Source organism: Physeter macrocephalus, chromosome 2 (assembly GCF_002837175.3).
Source record: "Physeter macrocephalus isolate SW-GA chromosome 2, ASM283717v5, whole genome shotgun sequence".
NCBI classification, from domain to species: domain Eukaryota; kingdom Metazoa; phylum Chordata; class Mammalia; order Artiodactyla; family Physeteridae; genus Physeter; species Physeter macrocephalus.
This window is the reverse complement of record NC_041215.1, coordinates 120,120,133-120,143,474: the sequence shown is the minus strand read 5'-3', so window position 1 is coordinate 120,143,474 and position 23,342 is coordinate 120,120,133. Positions and strand designations below refer to the sequence as shown.

Genomic DNA, 23,342 nt, shown 5'->3' with positions numbered 1-23,342 from the left:
CCCGTGAGCCATGGCCGCTGAGCCTGCGCGTCCGGAGCCTGTGCTCCGCAACGGGAGAGGGGAGAGGCCACAACAGTGAGAGGCCCACATACCGCAAAAAAAAAAAAAAAAAAAGTCATACTCCCTACCTCTCATCTTTTAAAACAAATAAATAATTTTTCATCAAAATGCACATGAGCCCAGACAGATACATCATGGTATGCAAATGGTCATGGAAATCACACCTGGAAAGATGTGAGAGTCCCAGAGTAATATCTATAGATTTTTCTCCTGAATTCCCATTTCCATCCCTAAGCATGGCAGCAGGTTAGACAGCACAGCTCCAGAGAGAACAGGATAAGCTAGAAGTCACCTGAGCCAAGCAAATGCACAAAAGAAATGTGGACTTCAGAGCAGGATCTCGGTGGTCCCACCAGTGGTACCCCTTCCCCACCTCTTCCTGCTCCTCCTGTTTGGCTATTTCTGATCCCTCTTCAGACTCACCTTTTCCAAGAAGCTTTCTCTAACTAAGCCCACTTTAGTTGAGGTCACAGCAGTCACTCTAGTAAGCCCTACTTACCCGATATAATACACACGCACGCATGCACGCACGTACCCATCAGTGGTTTTCGAACTAGCCTTCAAGGAGACTGGGAAGTAGTACAAAGATGTCTCAGAAGTCACCTGGGAGACCCAGGAGAGAGCCAAAGGGGTGCTTCAACCAGGAAGGCTCTGCATTTTATCTATTTTGTATACTGAGCTTCCATATAAGATTTCATTTTAAAAAAAAAAAGATTTCACAGCCCAAAGAAGTTGGAAAGCCACTGCAATGTATCTATATATGGCAATCTATATAGTGATGCTATGTATGCATTCTTATGTCTTTTTCATTGGAGGCAAGGAGCACTTTGCTCCTTGGCCCTCCACCCTGCCTGGCTCCAGTCTCTTCACATGTGGGCTCTCAGCTAGTGGTACCACCTGATCAAATGCCAGAGCAGAAAGACCACTCTCCTGGCCTACCTTCTTTTTGTCCTTACTGCGAGGGCTCAACTCCTGGGGCTCAGACTCCATCTGGGCCTCCAGCTGCAGCTCAGCCTCCTCCAGTTCAGACTCTGGCTCCTCCTCCTCTTCCTCAAGATCCTCCTCAAGCGTTTTTAACTTCTTTCCCTTCACAAGGATCTTCCTCTGAAGCTCCTAGGGGACAAAAATGAGGGAGCTTGTCTACCTATGTCGTCTGGAACCCTCCTGGGGATCATGCAGGTCCCACTGCTCTCAAAGGCACAGGAAGTGAGTGAGTGGTCAGAAGTTCCCACAGGAAGGCTGCTTGATACATACAACAGGGATTTCCTATTAAGCGAACCTGTAACATCTCTATCCATAAGGAAAGAAATACATGCAGACCCCTACCTCACATTTGACACATGAAGATTCCTCACAGATTAAAGATTTACATGTAAATATAAAGAACATAAGAGTATTAGAAGAAAATACAGAATCTTTCTGAATAACCTTAAGGTGGGAAAGCCTTTAAAAACATGAGATGAAAACTCACAAGACATAAAAATAATTGGCAGATATGACTACATCAAGCTTAAAAATCTCTGAAGGTGTTATAATGATGAAAAGAAAAAGTAGACTGCAAGGGCAGTTCCCTGGCGGTCCAGTGGTTAGGACTCCACACTTTCACTGCTGTGGCCCGGGTTCACTCCCTGGTCTGGGAACTAAGATCCTGCAAGCCGTGCGGCGTGGCCAAAAAAAAAAAAGGAAAAATAGACTGCAAAAAAACATTTTCCAAAACATTATCTTTAACATTTAAAAATTTGTTATATATCAATAAAAATTATAAACCCTATATATTTACCCTATAAAAGGGGGTAAATAAAATTATCAATTAATTCAAAAGAAGAAAACATAGACCTTCCTTTTTTAAAAAGTTGACTTTTTTTGTTGTTCATGTTTGCCATTATGAATTATCTCACTACTGGAGTTATTTGTAGTCACTGCCTTATACTGTTGGTTGGAGTGCAATTTGCTATTTTTTTTCCGGAGGGCAACTTGACAATAATAACCAAAAATGTAAACATGCAAACTTTTCAACGCAGCAGTTTTGCTTCTAGGAATCCAACTCAAAGAAAAAATAAACGGGCAGAGCTCTATGTACAAGTGAAAAATTAAAAACAACCTAAAAGTTTACCATTTACTGGTGATGTTTACCACCTACTGGTTGAATAAATTATGGTCAATAACATAAAATACAATACTATAGAGCTGTTAAAAAAGAAAATACATATATATGAAAAGACATTCATGATATATATTGATATTATATGTGAGATATAAAAGGGGTAGAGGGCTTCCCTGGTGGCGCAGTGGTTGAGAGTCCGCCTGCCGATGCAGGGGACACGGGTTCGTGCCCCGGTCCGGGAAGATCCCACATGCCGCGGAGCGGCTGGGCCCGTGAGCCATGGCCGCTGGGCCTGCGCGTCCGGAGCCTGTGCTCCGCGGCGGGAGAGGCCACAACAGTGAGAGGCCCGCGTACCGCAAAAAAAAAAAAAAAAAAAAAAGGGTAGAAAGGATGATCCCATTCACATTTTTAAAAATGTGACCATATATACACATATATGTCTATATAGCATTTAGAAAATCTTTTGGCAGCTGTTATGGGAGAGGCTGAGATTACAGTGGGGGGGGCTTTCCCTTTCTCTATATTTGTATAGGCTATAATTATGAACTATCAAGAAAAAAAGATTTTCCATTAAAAAAATATAAAGTAAATAATTTTAAATTTAGAGAACTTTACCTAGAATTCTATGTTAAATTAGATTTTTTTTTTTTTTTGGCTGCGCCGCGTGGCTTGCAGGATCTCAGTTCCCCATCCAGGGACTGAACCCAGGCCACAACAGTGAAAGCCCGGAATCCTAACCACTAGGCCACCAGGAAACTCCCTGAATCAGATTTTTAAAAAATTGAAGTTGTCTCCAAGGATATTAAAGAGTAAGATGGTCCATCTGAGGGTGAGAAGAAGGGAACAAGATGGGCGTGGAAGAAGGAGCCAAGGTGGGGCGATAGGGAAGCCATGGCAGAGCCTGGGCTGGGGGAGCATGGTCCTACCTCAGGGGAGGGCAGCTGAGTGGGAAGCTGCCCATCCAAGGTGCTGCTCAGTAACTGATTCCCCAGGATCTCTGTCAGATGGCGTGCTATGATCTCCTGCTGTTCCCAGCTGCAGTGGTTCTCCAGGGACAAGATGACTGGATAGTCTGATGTCTGATGGGGAGGGGAGGGCATGCTGGAGCCAGAGTTCTGAGGCCTATAACCTCCTTGCTTCTCCAGGCCCCGCTAATTACTAACTCAGCCGCGTACCCTGATTGCCAAGGTCCTCCGACCCCATGCCAGGCCTCAAGGAGATCTTCCTGGGTCTGGGCACCCCACATCTAAAAGTCATTCTTGGGACCTCAAATCTCAGATCTGTGCCACGTCTGACCCAGGTCCCTCTGGGACCTTTGCGTTTTCAGGCTCAGAGTGGGAAAGCCAGGCCATTCCCCCAGTTATGTGTTCATGTTACACTCTCAGGCTTTCATCTCCAGATTGCTATTGTCTCCCAGCTCTACCCACCACTTTCTCTGTTTCCTCATCCACCCTCTCCCAGATGGGTGACAGAAGTTGTTAGAGGTAATAATTACTAATCTCTAGCAATTAGCTCTATGACTGACTACCAGTAACACATCTAACACTTATTCATAATAATCTCTTAATATTTGCCTGATGCTTCACAGTTAAAATCTCTTTTACACATATGCCATTTGACGTAACCTCCCCTGCATCCCTCCACCCTCCCCAGACCCAGAGCCTCTTCCTTCAGATCCTCTTGCCTCATCAGTATTTCCATCCTGAGGCTCCTACCTGGAAGGCATACTGTCCAATGGCGGCCACAACGTCTTTGAACGGGATGCGAGAGGTCAGTGTGTGTCCGTGGTAAACAATAGGTTCCCCGCTAGGTCCATCCCATATATCCACCTCCACGCAGCGGCATCCCCGCTTCAGGGCCCTGCAAGAACCCCTCCCCCCAGGGACAGGAGGGGTCAAGCTCTGATCTTCCACCTAGGGACCCTCACTCCCCACCCTGGAGAGAACAGTGCTTACCGGCATTTACCCATCAAGACTCCACCAAGCTACATCTCCGCAGACCCTTCTCTGTCTACTGGGACAGGGCTGCAGCTCACACTGATCTCCACCCACCGCCACCCCGCCCAACTCACAATCCTCCCTTAGTGAGCCATCACATCCTGCCTTGGGGTGTTCTGCTTGTAAATCGTTACACAACACCCGAGTTATTCAAACTCTCAGTAAATTTACAGTTATTTTCTCTACTAGACTTCCTGGGGAAGTTCCACTCATCATGTATCCCTTGAAGCTACTAGTTCAGTTGCTGGCACTACAAGGATATCTTGACTATTTGCTCTAATACACGATTAACTGCAATAAAAGCGATACCATTTATTAGCTATTGACACATGGATTACCTCATTTCATCCTCACAACAACCCAGACAGAATAGGCATTGTAATCATCTCTGTTTCTCAGATAGGGAAACTGAGGCATAGAGAGGTTAAATATTTAGCCCCATAGTCCCAAGTGAGGGAGCTAGTATTTGATCTCAAATCGTCTGACTCCAGAACCTGTTTTTAACTCCTCTACTGCCTCCCATTTAACATTTAGTTTATTTATTTGTTCACAATAAATCTGTCAGGACCTCTGAGTTCCAAGAGAGTTTCGTAGCCTATGAGAGAGAGAGAAGCTCCATTTACCCACAGGGTTTCCATACCACTCTCCCGCCAGTCTTCAGTAGCTCCACGTCTCTCAGGTATCCAGGGATCCTCAGCCCCAAAGCCCCCCACAACAACTTTTCAATCCCTGTTATCCCCTGACGGCACCCCCCAACTTCCCACAGATGTTCCCTTCTCATGAGCTGGACCCTTTCACCCCTCGGCCCCACTGCACCGTATGTATCCCTCCACGCTGCTCTGGCCACAAAGCTGGTCTCCCACTAGGTAGGTGTTGTGGGAGCTGCTGATGTAGTACTGGTTCAAGGGCTGAGTCATATCCTGGTAGATGGGGAGGCAGGTCGGATTGAAGATGTCTCCGTCCTTCGAGTAGAGGTAGCTGAGGAAGCCATCCATGCTCAGCACATGCCGCAGTTTGCCTAGGGTGTGGAGTAGCTAGAGTGAGAAGTTCTGGTGACAGCACCCAGCACACCTACAGGCGGTTCTCCACTCCAGCCCTCTCCAGGGCCTGGCCTTTCCAACGGTGTCCACTCCCAGCCTCCAGATCCCAAACTTGCCCCATCCAGTGTCTGTCATTTCAATCATCCCCACCCTCAGAGAACATTAAATCTACAAGGGGAATCGTTAAGATCATTCTAGTCCAGTGCTGTCCAATAGAACTTTCTACGATGATGGAAATGTTCTATTCTGCACGGCCCGATATGATAGCCTCTAAATACATAAAGCTACCGAGCATTTGAAATGCAGCTATGCGACTGAGGAACTGAGTTAAAATTTTGATTTTAGTTACATTCATCCCTCAGTATTCACAGGGGATTGGCTCCAACTCCTCCCCCTTCCCCACAGCAGATACCAAAATCTGTGGATGCTCAAGTGCCTTACATAAAATGGCATGGTACAGTCGACCCTCCCCTCCGTATCCACGAATGTGGAATCTGTGGATACAGAGGGCCAACTGTAAATTAAATAATCACATGGAGCTCATGGTTACCATAATGGACAGCACAGTATTCAGTCCAAAGGGCTAATTTCATAGATGGGGAAACTGAGGCTCAGAGAGGATCAAAGTCAAGGACTTGTTAGTGGCAAGACCAAGGTACCTGTGTTTTATTCCCTGGGCTGTGTAGCTGCTGCCAACTATGGCCTGAGGGTTTCTTCCTATCGTCAGTTCCCATATGGTGCTTTGAGGAGTGTTTGTCCAATATCCCCTTGGACTACACTCTGAGGGCAGGGCCCTGTTGCTCCTTCCAGAGCCCTCACCCCCTCAGCACGGGCTTCATATAATAACAACAATGATGGCTAACAATTTTTTTTGTGTTTTTTTTTTTTGCGGTACGCGGGCCTCTCACTGTTTTGGCCTCTCCCGTTGCGGAGCACAGACTCCGGACGCACAGGCTCAGCGGCCATGGCTCACGGGCCCAGCCACTCCGCGGCATGTGGGACCTTCCCGGACCGGGGCATGAACCCGTGTCCCCTGCATCAGCAGGCGGACTCTCAACCACTGCGCCACCAGGGAAGCCCCTGCTAACAGTTCTTGAGCACTTGCTCTGTGCCAAGGACGTTACATGCAGCATCTCTCTTAACGCTCTCACCAACACAATCAGGTGGATGTAACATGATCTGCCCTGAGAGGTTAGGTAACTTATCCCAGGGTCACATAACTAATAACTAATAAGTGAAGGAGCTGGGATTTGAACCCAGGCAGCCAGATGTCAGAGCCACGCTCTACACCACTGGATTGTACAGTCTCACTGAGGGTAACATTGTTGCAGGGGAGACAGAACAGCTTGACTCTCATGCCCAGCTTCCTCACTCCAGGTTTGACAAGGCCCGAGGATGGTGGAAAACGGCAAGAAGTTGGGCACAAAGTTTCATTGGGGACAAAGTTTCATTCTTGACTGTAATAACTCAAATCGCTAGGGTAAGTCCTTAGTTACTAGGTAGTTTTCATGTACATTATTTCATTTGATCACCAATTATTTTACAAATGAGAAAACTGAGTCTCCAATAGGTTAAGCGACCCTTGCCCAGGGTTACTCAGTTACTAAGAAGCAGAGTGGGGACTTGAGCCCCCGTCTCCTGACTGATACCACACTCTGCAGCCAGAGTGTAGTATCTGATAGTCAAGTGCAAGGGGAAGGAACACCAAAAGCGGTGGGAGGTAGAATAAATGTAATGATGTATACCGGATCCTGAGCCGGAAATAGAGGATCCTATTTCTTAACCCACCAACTTCCTCTTCTATTTAGTTTCCTGAAATGATTGCTTTACAGCCCCTTCCTTCTCTGAGCACCCACATGAATCTGGAATCAGCAATTCCAACGCTTTCTGTTTGACTCTGCGTTCCATGAGGGCACTGTCCTTGTCTGACCTACTACTGTATATCTGGTGCCTACCATAGGTCCTGGCACATTACAGGTACTCAGTGAGCATTTGCTGAAGTAGTGAGTGAATGAATGAATGAAAGGGAGTGGGAGTTGAGACCTAGGAAACCTGGGTCACCTGTCCAGCTCACATTCCTCTCATCTCTAATCCTTGTTCTCAAGAGAGGTACCAGGTAAGAGTCAGATGACCTGGGTTTGAATCCCAGTTCCTCCTTTCATTAGCTGTTGACTCTGAGCAAGTCATTTAATTTTTCTTAACCTCAGTTTTCCTCTTTTGTACAACTGACAATAATAGATCCCACTTCCTCAGGTTGTTGGAAGGATTTGAAGAGAAAAACATGTAAAGATATTAGCACATTATGGGATAGTTAGCAAAGGCCCAATAAAGATTATTGGTTTTGATTTACAAGGATATAGTGAGGACTAAAAGAAGTAAGAGATGTAAAATGCCTTGTAAGTCACTTAATATTAGTAATGTAAATTCTTCACTTTCTGCAGGGAATGGAGGGCAGGAAGGTGTCTAGTAAAGGGGCAAAGAGAAAGGTTTGAGGGCAGACAGGGCATATTTTAGCTGTGCTTGTAAAGAGCTAAATGATTGGCCACCTCATCATCCCCCTCAGCCAGGGAAGGGACTGACTAGTTTCCCTGCTCAGGGGCTTAGGACTCAAGAACCACTTGGAGAATTTGGAGAAAGCCCAGGAAAGGACAGAGAGCCAGCATTTAAAGAGACAGCCAACAGGAACCATGAAGGGAGCTAGAGGAAAAGGAATCACATGCACTAGAGAAGAGGCCAAAAGCAAGAAGACTGGGCTACCCTGATGGTGCAGTGGTTAAGAATCCGCCTGCCAATGCAGGGGACACGGGTTCGAGCCCTGGTCCAGGAAGATCCCACATGCTGCGGAGCAACTAAGCCAGTGCGCCACAACTACTGAGCCTGCGCTCTACAGCCGACGAGCCACAACTACTGAGCCCGCGTGCTACAACTACTGAAGCCCGCGCGCCTAGAGCCTGTGCTCCGCAGCAAGAGAAGCCACCGCAATGAGAAGCCTGCGCACCACAACAAAGAGTAGCCCCTACTTGCCACAACTAGAGAAAGCCCGTGCACAGCAATGAAGACCCAACACAGCCAATAAATAAATAAATTAATTAATTATTATTTTTTTAAAAAGCAAGAGGACCAAGGATTTTCCGTTTCCACTGAGGACAAATGTTGATATCAGGAAGAACTTCCTGAAAGTGAAGGCTGAGAAACATGAGCATGGTGGAGGAAAGGGGACTTATGGAATGTTCTTCCTCCTCATAAATCCGGCACTACAGAGGAGACTCCTGTCTTATGTGGGCAGAAAATGGCTCTCTCCTTCCGAAAGAGTGATTGAATGAGATGAAGCTGATTGGGCAGGGCGCCTGGATAGGGGTGGACTCAGCCTTCCCTTAGTTAAGCAGAAGGCTGCTTGTCTCTGCACCTTTCTAATCACAGTCCCCCATCCGGCCCCCACGTCTGGTGCCTCTCCACCCTTGTCCTCTTACCGCTATCTGAAGGCTCATAGCAGTCGATGAGTTCTAGAGCAAGGTCAGAAGCCCGTTCTCCTTCTTTCTGCTCCTCTTGGAGAAAATCCACAAATTCCAGCAGGGTCAGCTTCTGCCCATCAGATGAAAACTTTTCAAACAGTTCCTGCACCTCAGGACGCTGAGTCAATGACTTATAAAACTCTACAAATTCTTCTCCCTCCAGAGTCCCAGACTGGGATGCATCTGCTCTCTGCAAAAGAGGGTTTAGAGGAGAGTGGACAAACCCTATTAACAGCAGATTTTTTGGGGTTTGACTTGCCCTGTAAGGGCAGTATTACTGGTGGAGCCAAACATGCTTCCACAGAATTCCTGACATTCAGTGTTCATAGAATAAGCCACTTCAGTAAGTAAAAAGCAAAATTTCAGCCATACCATTTGCTACTGGAGATAATTTTCAACTAGAAAGAGTTAAATACCCCAACATGTCCCTAAAAGATCAGAAGATCCCTCCTCCTATTTACTCACATACCAGTTGGAGTTTTCCACTGTACTAGGCACTTGTGAAATTCTGGCCAACGGCAGAGAGGTCCCTGAGGTCTGATGTAATAACATGTTGTTATTTACCTTTCATAAGTTTATGAGTCATCTTTCCAACAAGACTGAAGGTTAAGAACCATGTCCTGGGCTTCCCTGGTGGCGCAGTGGTTGAGAATCTGCCTGCCAATGCAGGGGACACGGGTTCGTGCCCTGGTCGGGGAAGAACCCACATGCCGCGGAGCAACTAGGCCCGTGTGCCACAACTACTGAGCCTGCACGTCTGGAGCCTGTGCTCCGCAACAAGAGAGGCCACGACTGTGAGAGGCCCACACACCGCGATGAAGAGTGACCCCCGCTCGCCACAACTAGAGAAAGCCCACGACAGAAACGAAGACCCAACACAGCCAAAAATAAAAATAAATAAATAAATAAATAAATTAAAAAAAAAAAAAAATGAACCATGTCCTGCCCACACTTCCCATTGAGCCTGGCATAGTGCTAGGGTGCATAGGAGAGATTCAACAGATGAGTGTTCCTGGAGAGGGTCAGAGGACTTCCGGCCAAGTGAGAATGTGGCCTTGGCTGGCTTCTGCTATTCCTTCCCCAGAAGACTCACCTGGAAAAGCTGGAAGGCATGGTCTTGGTCCATTTCCACATTCATCAGGTGCAGTAACCGCTGGACTTCTCCAAAACTCATCCGACCATCCTGGTTTTTGTCTCCGTGCTGGAACCAATCACTCAGCCATCCAGGTCTGAGTCAAGGCAAAAGCACTGAGTGTGTGTTTGTGTGTGCAGATGTGTGTGCACGTTCATCCATTGACATCTGCGCCCGTCTTTGTCGCCAGTCTCTCCCCAATGCCAATTCATTTTCCACATTAGTTTCTGGAATAATCTCCCCAGAGCACCGATCTACCTTGTCCCTGCATGGCTCAGGTGCCTGCGGGGACCTCCCTGTTGCCTGCAGAAAGAAACCCAAATTCCTTAACATAGAAGTTAAGATATCCTTCACCCCCATGATCTGGCCCCAACCTCGTCTTCTCAACACATCACTGACCTCCCCGTACCTCAGCCAGACTCAGCAACTCCCTTGCTCGCTGATGTCCCACTCTCTCTCCTGCTTTTCAGTTTCCCACCTCTGGGCCTTTACTCATGCTATTCCCTCAGGCAGGAGTACCTTTCCCTCCTCCTCTCTTCATGTTCAAATTCTACTCATTTTCAAGGGTTAGCTCAAATGCTACTTCCTCCCTGAAGCTTTCTCAGAACCATCTCAGCTAGAAATAAATATTTCTCCTTCCTTTGGACACCCACATATCATCTAGAGTACCATAACACTGCTAAGGTACTTAAATTATTTACACACTTCTATTTTCTCTACTGACTAAAACAGTATCTGAGTCTCATTAATCTTTGTATTCCTAAAGTCTGGCATAGTGCCTCATACATTCTGCTTAATAGATGGTGAATGAATGAATGAACTGGCATAGAAGGTGAATACAATCTAGGAAACTTGAAGTGAGTTGACCCCACTAAGCCCTCTAAGGAGTTGCTTCCCATCCCTATGGTAGTTAATGTCACTGGGATCTTCTGTTCAGCTCTCAGGATCAGCACCTAGTTTGGTCCTTTGCCTCTCACTGTCCCTTCCCTCAATCCTGGGGGCCCTGATTCCTGCCCAAACTGCCTGGCTATGCCTGTGCCATCCCAAGCCTCCATTCCTTCCTCAGTATCTCAGCCTCACTTCGGCTGCCCACCCCGTCTGGACTCTCGGGCTTCCCTAGCCCTGTGCCCCCTCCCACTTGTCCCTAGCCCTGCAGCATCTGGCTCCTTCAGTGACCCATGGAGCCCACTCTGACTCCATCCTGCTGATACTGGTCCAGCCGCTCCTGTTGGTCCATGCTGGTGACAAAGTCCACCAACAGCTGGAGCCCCTGCATCCAGATCTGGGCCTCCTCGACACTGTTGGCCACCAGGTCCAAGTTGGAGCGGCGGCCATGGAAGACGATGGTGAAGCCCTGCTCCAAGGGGAACTCCTCTGCCAGGTTTCGCAGCAACTCAGACTCGTGGCCCTCACGCACTGTGTCCACGTCGGATATTGAGACTGCCGGAGAAGAGGCAAGTGCGGGCACTGAGGAAGAGGGTCCGCCAAATTGCAGCAGCTGAGGGTCAAGGACCAGTACTCCCTTCTTTTCTCTGAAGCCACAGGAGGAGGGACCCCAGCCTCCACAGGCTGGAACCCCCAAAGCCTTAGTACAGGGAGATGCAGACCCTTGGAATTCAGGATGCCATGAGTCATTGCTGTTTTCATAGGCAGCATGGCAAGGGGCCTGTTCTGGGAGTGGCAAGACCTGGCTTCCAGCCACCAGCTGGCAGCGTGACATGGGCCAAAATGACATAACCCCTCAGTGCCCTCATCTTAAATAAGGGATGGTCCCCTCCATGGCCAGTTTACATGGTGATCACAGGAGGACTGGCGGGGCTGACAAGTGGAAACACACTTGCAGGGTAGAAGCAGTTACACCAAAGCATGACGTGCCCAAATTCAATTCTCCCATTCCAGGTTTGAGGGCTTCCTCTTTCCAGATGTCTGGGAGGGAGCCAGAGAAATCCTTCCCCCCACTTCTTCAGCTGGAGCTGGTGTGGCTCGTGAGCTTTGGTTATGTCTCTAAAGTAGATTCTCTTAGATGTGTCCTGTGATCAAATTTTTAGAGGGATCATAAAGTGTTTGGCCAATAGGATGCACATTATTATGACACATTTATGATACTTAGAAGTATTCATTATAATGACTAACATTTATTAAATGCATCCTGCTTTCAGACCTCATGCTAGGTGATTTATACATTAACTTCTTAAGCCTCTGTAACATACTGGACAGGTACTGTTTAATCCCCATTTTACAGATGAGGAAACTGATATCAGTTTAAGTTAAGTAACTTGTCCAAAGCCAGTCAGCTAGAAATTGGGAGAGCCAGAGCTTTAATCCAAACATTCTGATGCCTGAGATCAAGCTCTAATCAAGCTCTAATAAAAATAATAATAATAATAATAGTATAATAATATATAATTTATGATTTACTGAGCTTTATTATGTGCCAGGACTCTTCGAAGGTCTTTGCATGCGATAACCAATTTGATCCTCATAACACACTTAAGAGGCAAGTACTGTTATAATTTCCATTTTACAGGCTCAGACACAGACACAAAAGGGACAGCACAAGGGCACGTCATAGGACACTGGTCCCTCCCCCTGCTCTCAAGTTGCTGGGTCCTCAGGGTTCTATCCACCCATATGCCCGCCCTTAGCTATCCACATCACTCACAGCTGGGCTTGGCCCTGCCTCCGGCCTGCCGGGCATGCCAGACTGTCATGCCATCGTCCTGAAGTCTGAAGTATCTTAGCTTCTTCCAGCTTTTGGACCGCACCTTGCGCATCAGCGTGCCTTTCTGCATCAGCAGCAGGTCTTGATTAACAGGCAGCCCTGAGCCAGGAGAAGCAGGGACTGGGTAGCCGGTGGGGAGGGTGGAGGGCCCAGGAGGAACTCTTGAACAGGGGCCCAGCCTCCTCCCTGTCCCTGGGCTGTCTCCCCAAGCCCTCTTCTCCTGCAGGGGTACTCACGGCCTTGCAGCAGGGACGCCATCACCCACTGCTTCACCAGCTGATGCCAGAGTCACCTAAAGGAGCAAGGAGCAGCAAGAGGCTTTAGGTTAATCTCGGGGTCTTAGAATAATAGATCAGTGGAGGAAGAGAAGGAAGCTAGTGTTTCTTGATTGCACACTGTATGTCAGCTACTTCATGTACATAGTTTGTAGCTCTTTTTACTTCTGATTTGAGTTTGGTGATTCTGAGGCTTAGAGAGGCTAAGAAACTTGCCTCAGTCATATAGGGACTCGGAATTTAAACCCAAATATATCTGATTCCAGAGCCTATGCTGTTTCCCACAGCCATCTCCGACAGGGCCACACCAGGGCTTTCTGCCAAATACCCCTTCCTTCCCAATATCCTGCTATCCACGAGGTAACGCTGACCACACGTCTCAGTTCCCCATTATTAGGAGTCACCAACTTGCTGGCTGTCCCCTTTCAGAAACTAAACTCTCTCTGCATCCTAGCCTTCCCTTCTCCAAGTGGAATCATCCCAGGTCCCTGCTCCGGGAGCCCTCTGCATGCTCCCAAGTAGGTCATCCAGCTCCAGAAGGGCTAAACCAGAGTATTTCTTTTGTATCTTCTACAATGCTTGGTGCTGCACCTACTTAAATAAGCCACTTCTACCTTCACATGATAAAGTATATTTTATACTCCTTTTCATAACAGTAATTCTCACAGTTTTAATGGACCAGATAAGTTACATAGTCTCAGAACTGCATTTTCAAGTTTTCTCCACCTGCTAAAAAAGAGTTCCTACCTTTAAATATGTGCTGTCTAATTTAGGACTGGTTAAGTTGTCCTAATAGCTAACAACAAACTTGCCTTGAAAAGAACTAGAAGATTTGATTTGTGGCCACTTTGATTCTAGCTCTGCCTCAAGAAGAAATATACTCAACTCTTAACCAAATCATGCTGAAACTGGCCAAGCCCATGAAACATAAAGCTCTATGCTCTTGTATAAGCAAAGGATCTACACTTGAATAAAAATGTTGTGGTTTTTAATTGATAAGTTTAACATTTTGACCGTGGTGAACATCTAAAAAACTGAATGAATCCTTAAACCAATCATTCAGTTAGTACTCCATTAAAACATCATGCAGTTCAACTCCCTACGTTTTACAAATGAAAAAGCAGAAGTCCAGAAATATGATGTGACTTGTCTGAGGTCACAGAGCATATTAGTGCCCTATCTCCCTTAAGTAGGAAGAGACTATAAAGTCACTCAGGGTGACTAAGTCTTCAGGAATAATGTGGAGGTCACTGAGAATACAGCCTTCCTGACTGCAGGACCTAGAAAGGCTTTCCAAAGGAGTAGAAATGTGCAGGGAATCAGTTTGAGCCTAAGCAGAAGAAATATCTCAAGGCAGCTCTCAGGAGAGCAAGAACCCTGAGACAGTTCCAACAGGGAAAGGTTTTCCTGGCTGAGGCCGAATGTGTAAGCTTGGGTGAGACCAGAAGACACCTCTGATTGAAGAAGGAAGAAACGAAGACAGAAAAGCACCTCTGCTTTGCTGGATGGGGATGCACAGTTTGGAATCTGAGGTTTACAAAAGCTGTACGAAGACTGAAAAGTAACAGGTCTCTCTTAAATGTCTTAGGTCCTCAGACTCTAAGGGAGGTTGAGGTAAGCCGGGCTGAAGCCCAATCCCCCTTGCCAACATCCTGCCTCACCTCTCCTCTGAACTTCTGGGGTGGGTGGGCCTTGGCCCTGGAAGAAGACAGAATTACCTTGCCTTATGCCTGTGTCTGGGAGCCTCACCATGATGTCCTGAAACATGGGAAGCCTGAGAACAGAGCCCAAGTGCTGGGACACCCCTATTTTGCTGGGACATCCCTACCTCCTCTCAAACCACCCTTAGAAAATTATTTTAACCTCTCTTGTCAAACTCTTCCAGTCGCAGAGCTCGGCATGCTCTTCCAATCCTGCTCCCATTCCTGAATCACTATTTTAAACCTGTATCTAGGTGACATGTGGCCATTAGAGGGCCAATTTCAACTCAGGGAGCCACAGAATGTCAGAGCTGGACTGCATTTTATAGAGAAGGGGACAGAGGACTAGCTGAACTGCCAGTTGCCTAATGAATTAAGTGGCAGAGCTGGGACTAGAACTGAGGTCTCTATCTGACCACCTCAGAGGTCTCACTGAGACTCTGCCCTTAGAAAGTGCTTTCTCTAGGAAGCAGATTAAAGCAGAGATAAGACTGGATGAGGGACATCAGTGTTTTGTCTCTCCTCCCCATCATTTTCTGTTCCCACCGTAATCCCACTTAATAGCCCTTCTTTTCTTTCTTTCCTTTCCCCATTCTCTGCTTGACCCCTTCCTTTTCCTTTCTCCCCAGCTCACTCTTCTCTTCTCATCCTCTCTCTCTGCCTCCCTGTTTGCTCACTTAAGTCAGCCTCTCTTTGCTCTCCTCTTCTCATCCTTCTCCTTATACCTTCTCTTCATTACTCCTTCCTCTTTTGTTTCTCTTCTAATTCTCAATAGCTCTGGTTCTCTTCCGCTGTGAGGAGTTTGAGACCCTGGAAGGGGGACACTTGGGTTTCGGATACTGAGTAGCATAACACTCTGCTGGGCCTCATTTTCCCCTGTATCCTAGGAGATTGACTAAACAAACTGCCCAGAGAATGAGACTTAGAACCCAGGTGTTCTAGGTCTTGGTGTTTCCTCTGGTGCCTGAAGGTAGGATGGGAAGGATGGTCACAACTGATGCAGGTGCAGTTAGGAGAGGAGGGGAAAAGGATTTGGAAGTGGGAGCAAAAGCAAAAGGCAAGGAGCAGAGGATAATGACTGAGAGTAAGAGAGATTGGGTCTTAACTGTTTACTCCTAGGCACATATGTGGAGATCCTCGAGGATACGGATAATTACCTCGATAACACAGATGAGGAAATAGAGACACAAAATAAGGTGGGAAGTGGCCAAGGGCTGCCGAGCAAGATTTGGTCCTCAACTGCCAGGTGGCTTCATGTCACCTAGAGATGGACTTTGGCAGAGTTGCCAATGGCGCCAATGGCTAATAGTGGAACTCAAGGTGTCTATGGTCTCTCTGAGGGTAGGAAGGAAGAGAATCATTCTGTCTACTCTCTTGCTTTGGAGCAGGATTATGACAGACCTGGTTCATATAAAGAGGACCGAATGGGTCATAGCCCTCAGAATGTTAGAGCTTGAAGACTCCTCTTTTATAACACATCAATCCAGCAGTTCCTGGCTATATCAATATCTCCTGGAAAGTGTCTTAAAATAGAGATTCCTTAGCTCCACCTCAAATCTACCAGATCCAAATTTCCAAGGATGGGGTCCAGGAATATTTATCTTTAATAAGCACTCCTGATACACAAGCAAATCTGGGGAAGCCTCCACTCCCTCTGATCATAGATCAGGAAGTTGTGGTCCAAAGTCACAGAGCTAGTTAACGTCAGAGTCAGGACTAGAAGCAAGTGCTCTTCCCAGCACAGCACTCTGGCACACCAACAAAGTGCCCTGGGTCATTGAGCAGGCTAAGAACCAGGCATAGAACTCAAACCCTGGCTCTTTCCAAGGAAGTCTCACAACTCTCCCTATTACCAGGGGTTTCTGTACTCCCCATGGGTCTTGGCCAGCCCTCATTTGGTAATCCTCAACAATCTGTAACTGAATTTGTGCTAAAGCATGGCTGCTCCAATTCTCTCTCTTCCCTTACTAGGGTGGGGCTCACCTCTGAGTGGCAGCCTGGGTAGCTAAGAGGTCCTCATATAAAGAGGTGACTGATACAACCAGCAGGAAAACTGTAAGTCAAAGAGATTAAGCTAGAGAAAACCAGGTCAGGGCCCTGTAGGCCTGTTCAGGCAAAAGAGTCCAGGGTATGATTTAGTCAGGGTGGGTAAGCATGTGGAGGGCAGAGTTAGGGACTCAGACAGGCCAGAGCTTGGAGCAGAGGCTGGTCTGAGCCTCCAGGCCCTTACCGTGGGCAGGAGAGAAGTCCTGTGTCTGAGATCTGCGACGCTCTCTGCTGTGGGCCGAGGAAACCCAGGAGGGCTCCTTTTCTTCTTTGCTTCTCTTGCACTCACTGGCTTCCTCCCCTCTTCTGCTGCAGTTTGCTGCTGTCACTGGCAGACTTACAGCCAGATAGAAAGAGTAGGGTGGGGAGAGGTGTGAGCTCTCTCCTCAGTCCAGCCCATCCAACTCTTAAAGGCCCAGGACACTGGTCAGTGTGAGGGAGTAGTGGGGGTGGGGTGCGCAGAAGAGGATTAGGGGAGGGATTGACGGGCATCACATCTCCAGGGAGGAGGAGCCTGTCTGTCCTTCATCTTGATGCCAGCCCTCACTGACCTCAGTCCTGCAGTAGGTCTCAGAGTGAAACCCAAGGAGTATCTGAGCTGCAGTGCTCCATGAATCACTGCTTTTCATTCTGGTTGGTTTCCCTCTGCGTGTTGTACAGCTGTCTTTGCCCTTATTTCATCTGGCTCCTTTCCATGGTGACTGTTTCCACTGGCAGAAGTGTCTCCGCATCCTGCCTTGCCGGGCACTCAGTCTAACTCTATGGCTCAGGGAAAGGGAAAAAGATAGAATGGGAAAGGGGGAAGATGAGAAAAGGAGGAGAGGAATGAATTGTGTAGAAGGATAGGTTGGTATCTACGTATATATTAGGTACTTGCTAAATATTGAAGGAGTGCATACATGAATGTAGGAAACAATTTGTTTCATATATTCATTCATTCTACAACCATTTGTTCAGCACCTCTAATATGCAAGGACGTATATGTGTTTTTATAATGGTACACGTAGAAATGAAGCAGAACCATGGTGTCTGAGGATCAAGGGCAAAAAGAGGAGCACAAGGCTGGAAAGACACCCAACTGGGTAAGGAAGGTAATGAGCTTCTTACAGCGTGTATAAATAGGCAGCGGAAACAGAAAACAAGATTGAGGAAAGGGGACCAAGTTAGGTGAGGAATAGGCAATTGTAAAGGGCTTTATCATGGCCCCATACTTCACAGTAAGAAACTAAGGCCCAGGGAAGTTTAGGCAATGTCCTAGACTCACATGTCGGCAGCAGAGACTGCCAGTCCTTTACACTCGCCCAAGTACTGTGAGCTGGGACCTACTTTTGCTCTGCCTTGGGAAGACTGTGGGGTATGGTTCCTTCTGGATCAGTGGATGACAGTATGGAGCTGAGGGCATAGGGCACAGCACTGTACTTGGACTTCTGTGGGATCGTCTTCCGGTGAGGTGTGTCTTAATCATAGGCACAGAGGGAACTAACTGTACGAAGTGGTGTGATTTTTGAGTGTGCTGAGATCCAGCTGCCTCTTGTGGCTCCCAAACATCCCTCAACTGCCTAATAGTCTACCATTAGTGATTATTTATAGCTAAATCATTAGTCCCATTAAAATAAAATCCTCCTGAGTGATTACCATAAATGTCAGGATAGTGGTTACTTTGGGGAGGAGGGAGGAGTCATGATGGGATGGGGCCCATAGCTGGCCCCATCTGAAACAGCTGACCAAGCTCTATTTCTGGTTCTGGGTGCTAATAAGGGTTTTCACTTCATAATAACTTATTAAGCTATACATTTTCTTTATGTAGTTTTATATATTTGTGTTATATTTTACAATAAAATGTTTTCACATTTTATTAACTGGTAATTTCAGAAGCCTTATGGGTCTTTCATAATTTATACCTAAGTTGAGTTTACTGTACTAAGAGCAGGCTTTGGTAAAGGAAAAGGAGTATGCAGGGAGTAGAGGCAGAAGAGGGAAGGCCATTCATGGAGAACAGGAAGATGAGGAGGCATCAAGATTTAAACTGTGCTGATTTCATATTTTACTTAATAGTGGTCCTGTCTCACATGCTCGTCTTACTCTCCCATTTCCACTTCTCCAACATCATCATGTCCTTATTTTTCCATACTTCCCCTTCACCTTCCCCACTCCCCTTCTGCATTCCAGGATTACATACAGTTTGCCTCTCTGAGTCACTATTTGCCTCACCTAATTGCGGCCCAACCTCCTTCCCTTCTGGGTGTTCTGTGAGGGGTATTATCACTCCCCCAGGGTTTTCTGGTAGAGTTCGAATCTCAAACATTCTGTTTCAGTGTTCTCATAAGCACCCCAGATCATGTGTTCTGATTTTTGGGAAAGGCACTTGGAGACCTTCACAAGGTTAATGTGGCTCCAAAGAATGGCTTAGAAGACATGTCCACTGCAGAATGCTCCTCAGACACAGGACGGGAGCAGACAGACAGGGCCCTGTGCATAGGAACTGTCCATCTGGTTTAGTTGCTCCTATTTCCATAATGATCCTGGCCCTTCCCCCACTGTTGTCTATTATTAACAGATCCAGAAACCTGATCAGGGTAGCAGCAGCAGAGGGACTTTCTGGGAACCATGCCCAGGAAAGGCCTAGAAGCCCTAAATTGAAATGAAGGGGCAGCTGGCAAAGAGGGAGACCTAAACAGTATACTCTCTTACTGCTACGCAGGCAAGCCTAAACTCTCCTCCTGACACCCAGGGGAGATGCCCTAAACTTCTCTGCTTCTCAGGAGTCAGGCTGGGGTTTCAGAGACCTCTTTCCCAGACCATCCAACCAAACTACTCAAACTTCTGAAATAAAGCCCCCTTCTTGTTGGTCAAAAAGGCAACTCAAAATATTAAATTCCGGGGCTTCCCTGGTGGCGCAGGGTTTGCGCGTCCGCCTGCCGATGCAGGGGAACCGGGTTCGCGCCCCGGTCTGGGAGGATCCCACATGCCGCGGAGCGGCTGGGCCCGTGAGCCATGGCCGCTGAGCCTGCGCGTCCGGAGCCTGTGCTCCGCAACGGGAGAGGCTGCCACGGAGGGAGGCCCGCATACCACGAAAAAAAAAAAAAAAAAAAAATTAAATTCCATCTAAAAAATCATCAATATGAGACCACCTGTTGAATTAAAAGCCAAGATATATAACTTCGAAAGACCACAGAACATGTAGCCACTCTTCCATTCCAGCAAAAAAAAAAAAAAAAAACCCCAAAACAAAAACAAAAAAACACCAAAACCACCAAGGGGAGTGGGAACAAGGGGGTATAAAATAAACCAGAGAACAAGATGATAGAAGTTGGAACTAAAAATGCAAAGGGTGTAAATGCAAAGGGTGTAAGAGGTAAAACTTTGAGAAAATTCACAAAATACAGTATGCTATTTGTAAGCCATATCTCAAAAAGGTGGTACTAAAATGTTGAAAGTTAAAGGAGGATATCTGGGTGTGGAAGACTCCAATTTCATTTTTATTCAAGATTGCCTTGGCTGTTTTGGCACTTTGCATTTCCATGCAAATTTTAGAATCAGCTTGTCAATTTTCACAAAAATAAACCTGCTGGGATTTTACTTAGAATTGAGTTTCACCAGCAGATCAATTTGAGAGAACTGTCATCCTTACAATATTATTTTCCAATCCATGGAGTCGATATATGTCTTCATCTTTGTCAGTCTTTTTTTTTTTTTTACATTTAAGGCATTTCAATTTATTTTCAAAATGTATTCATTTATGTTATTGTCAGATCGTAAAGTCATCCCTGAAATTTCATCAGGGTTAAAAATGCTTCTCAAATCTAATGTTATCTTATATACAATTTAAAGAAATAAAACTAAGTTATTGTGAAACTTTCACAGTGAGATTTCCAAATAGCTGAGAACACAGGCAAGTTTCCCCTTTGCTTCCAACAGACAGAAGCTAACCTATAACAAGGAAGAAAAATATGTGGTGAATTGACTATACATGATTTGACCACACACCTGTCAGTCTTTCTTTCAAGAATGTTTCATTGTTTTCAATGTAAAGATTCTGCATATCTTTTGACATATCTATTGATATTTCGAGCTATTTGTTATCCTATTATAAACAATATATTTTTGAAATTTCATTTTCTATTTATTGTATCTAGAAACACATAATTCATTTTTGGGGGGCGGTATATTGACTTTGTATTCTGTGACCTTGCTAAATTCACTTAATCCTAAGAGTCTGTAGATTCTTTTGGATTATTTACATACACAATTATGTTGTCAGCACCTTTTTTGTTCCTTTATAATCTTATTTTCTTTTTTAAAAAATCTTTTATTAATTAAAAAAATTTTTAAATTAAAAAATACATATATATATTTGGGGCTTCCCTGGTGGCGCAGTGGTTGAGAGTCCGCCTGCCGATGTAGGGGACACGGGTTCGAGCCCCGGTCCGGGAAGATCCCACATGCCGCGGAGCGGCTAGGCCCATGAGCCATGGCCGCTGAGCCTGCGCATCCGGAGCCTGTAAAAAAAAAAAAATTTATTTGGCTGTGCTGGGTCTTAGTTGCAGCATGCGGGATCTTTAGTTGCAGCAATGTGGGATCTTTAGTTATGGCATGCAGGATCTTTAGTTGCAGCATGCGGGCTCTAGTTCCCTGACCAGGGATTGAACCCGGGCACCCTGCATTGGGAGCACAGAGTCTTAACCACTGGACCGCCAGGGAATTCCCTTATTTTCTTGACTTATCACACTGGCTGGGACCAGTATAATGGTATACGGAGTTGTGATAGTGGACATCCTTATCTTATTCCTCACCTCATGGAGAATGATTTCAATATTTTATCATTGAGAGGTTTACTGTAGGGTTTTTATTAAGATTTTTATTTTTAAATTTCTTTTGTTTTCATGAATATGAAACTTTTTACTTCTTTAAATTGTAATTAAATTTTATTTTGGGTCAAAGTGATTACACACACACACACATATATATTTGTGTGTAATCAATTAACCTACCTACCTATATTTAACCTACCTACATACATATATATGTAAGATTTTTATGAGATTAAGGATATACCCTTCTATTTCTGGTTTTCAGATTTTAAAAATCATGAATAGCTGTTGAACAGTGTTCTTTCCTGCATCTGTCTAGATTGATTTTTCTCCTTATACACTGATTGTGTGAATTGAATTCATTAGTTTTCAAGTGTTGAATCAATCTTGTATTTTTGCAGTAAACCCAAATTACATATGACCTATTATCATTTTTATATATCGCTAGATTTGACCTGCTTATTTTGTCTGGCAGTTTTACATTAACATTCCCGGGAGAGATTAGCACCTGGTTTTCCTTTCTGGTGATATCTTTGATAGTTTTTGGTGGCTGGGTTATACTGCTTCAAAAGTGAATTGAGGGACTTCCCTGGTGGTCCAGTGGTTAAGACTCCATGCTCTCAATGCAGGGGGTCCGGGTTTGATCCCTGGTCAGAGAACTAGATCCCGCATGCCACAACTAAGAGCCCACGTGCCACAACTAAAGATCCCGTGTGCCACAATTAAGACCTGGTGCAGCCAAATAAATAAATACATATATTTTAAAGTGAATTGAGATCTGTTCCCCTTTTCTATAGTTTCTGGAAGTTTATGATACTGGTGACTCTAAGATATGAATGATGTCCCTTTTTCCATTTTTAAAAAAAAATATTTATTTTTGGCTGCATCAGGTCTTAGTTGCAGCACACAGGCTTCAGAGCACGTGGGCTCTCTAGTTGTGGCATGCGGGCTTAGTTGCCCTGTAGCATGAGGGATCTTAGTTCCCCGACCAGGGATCGAACCTGTGTCCCTGCAGTGGAAGGCAGATTCTTAACCATTGGACCACCAGGGAAGTCCCTCTTTTTTCATTTCTAATGTTGAGGTTTTTTTCCTGATCAGTCTACGGGTTTATCAGTTTTACTGTTTTTGAGGGAATGACTTTCGGCTTCATTGATTTTCTTTATTGTACATCTGTTTTCTATTTCACTTTTTTTTTCTGCATTCTTCCTTCTACATTTTGAATTTGCTATTCTTTCCCAGTTTCTTGACGTGAAAATTTAGATTACTGACTTCAGCCTTTCTTTTGTAATGTGTGAGTTTAAAGTTATTTAAGTAGTGCTTTACCTGTATACCATAGGTTTTGATATGGCATATCTTCATTATCAGTTTTTTTTTATTTCCTTTGTGCTTTTTTTTTTTTCTGTGACCAGTGGGTTATTTAGTACTGCCTGTTTTATAAACAGTTAGGGACTTTCCAGTTTTTTTTTCCCTCGCTTAATCCCACTGTGTTCAGAGAACACTGTATTATTTTAAATTATTTTGGAAATTTCCTGAGGCTTACTTGATGGTCCAGCTATGATCAATTTTGGTAAAAGCTTTTGGTGCAATTAAAAATATGTACACTGTTGGTTCAGTGACAATGTTCTATATATGTAAGTTAAGCTAGGTTTAATTGTGTTGTTCAACTTACCTATTATATCTGCTTTTTAAATAAATGTATTATTTAAAAAAAATTTAAATTCCACAACATTCTGGAAGGAAAAATCTCATTTCATTCTATGGTTTCCTATTTTAAATGTTTTCCTTGGACTTTTGATAGCAATTAACTTTGTGTATTCCCCCTCTCCCCCTCATCCTTTCCCAGCCTTTGAGCAGCAGGAATAGTGAGCAAGGGAATCATACATACAGCTAGTAAGGAAGCTCTGAAGGCTACCAATGCCTCTCCTTTCCCTGTTCCATCACTG

At 45.4% G+C, this 23,342-nt stretch overlaps 1 protein-coding gene across 5 annotated transcripts in view; it reads right to left on the bottom strand.

The window, feature by feature from the left end:
* Positions 1–21,085, bottom strand: part of PLCD4 (phospholipase C delta 4) — a 24,542-nt gene extending 3,457 nt beyond the window's left edge. For 2 of the 5 annotated variants that reach the window (XM_055090030.1, XM_055090024.1), the window contains exons 1-10: positions 16,773–21,085; positions 12,804–12,859; positions 12,508–12,666; positions 11,057–11,285; positions 9,807–9,927; positions 8,672–8,903; positions 4,978–5,179; positions 3,880–4,024; positions 3,091–3,243; positions 1,000–1,173 (exon numbers count right to left, since the gene is read on the bottom strand). In XM_055090030.1, coding sequence (XP_054946005.1) covers positions 1,000–1,173; positions 3,091–3,243; positions 3,880–4,024; positions 4,978–5,179; positions 8,672–8,903; positions 9,807–9,927; positions 11,057–11,285; positions 12,508–12,666; positions 12,804–12,825 — 1,437 coding nt within the window. In that variant the 5' untranslated portion in view covers positions 12,826–12,859; positions 16,773–21,085. Of the gene's footprint in view, positions 1–999; positions 1,174–3,090; positions 3,244–3,879; positions 4,025–4,977; positions 5,180–8,671; positions 8,904–9,806; positions 9,928–11,056; positions 11,927–12,507; positions 12,667–12,803; positions 14,171–16,772 lie in introns of those variants that run through there. The other 3 variants (XM_055090019.1, XM_055090016.1, XM_055090029.1) reach the window with 2 other exon arrangements.
* Between the last annotated feature and the right edge of the window lie 2,257 nt (positions 21,086–23,342).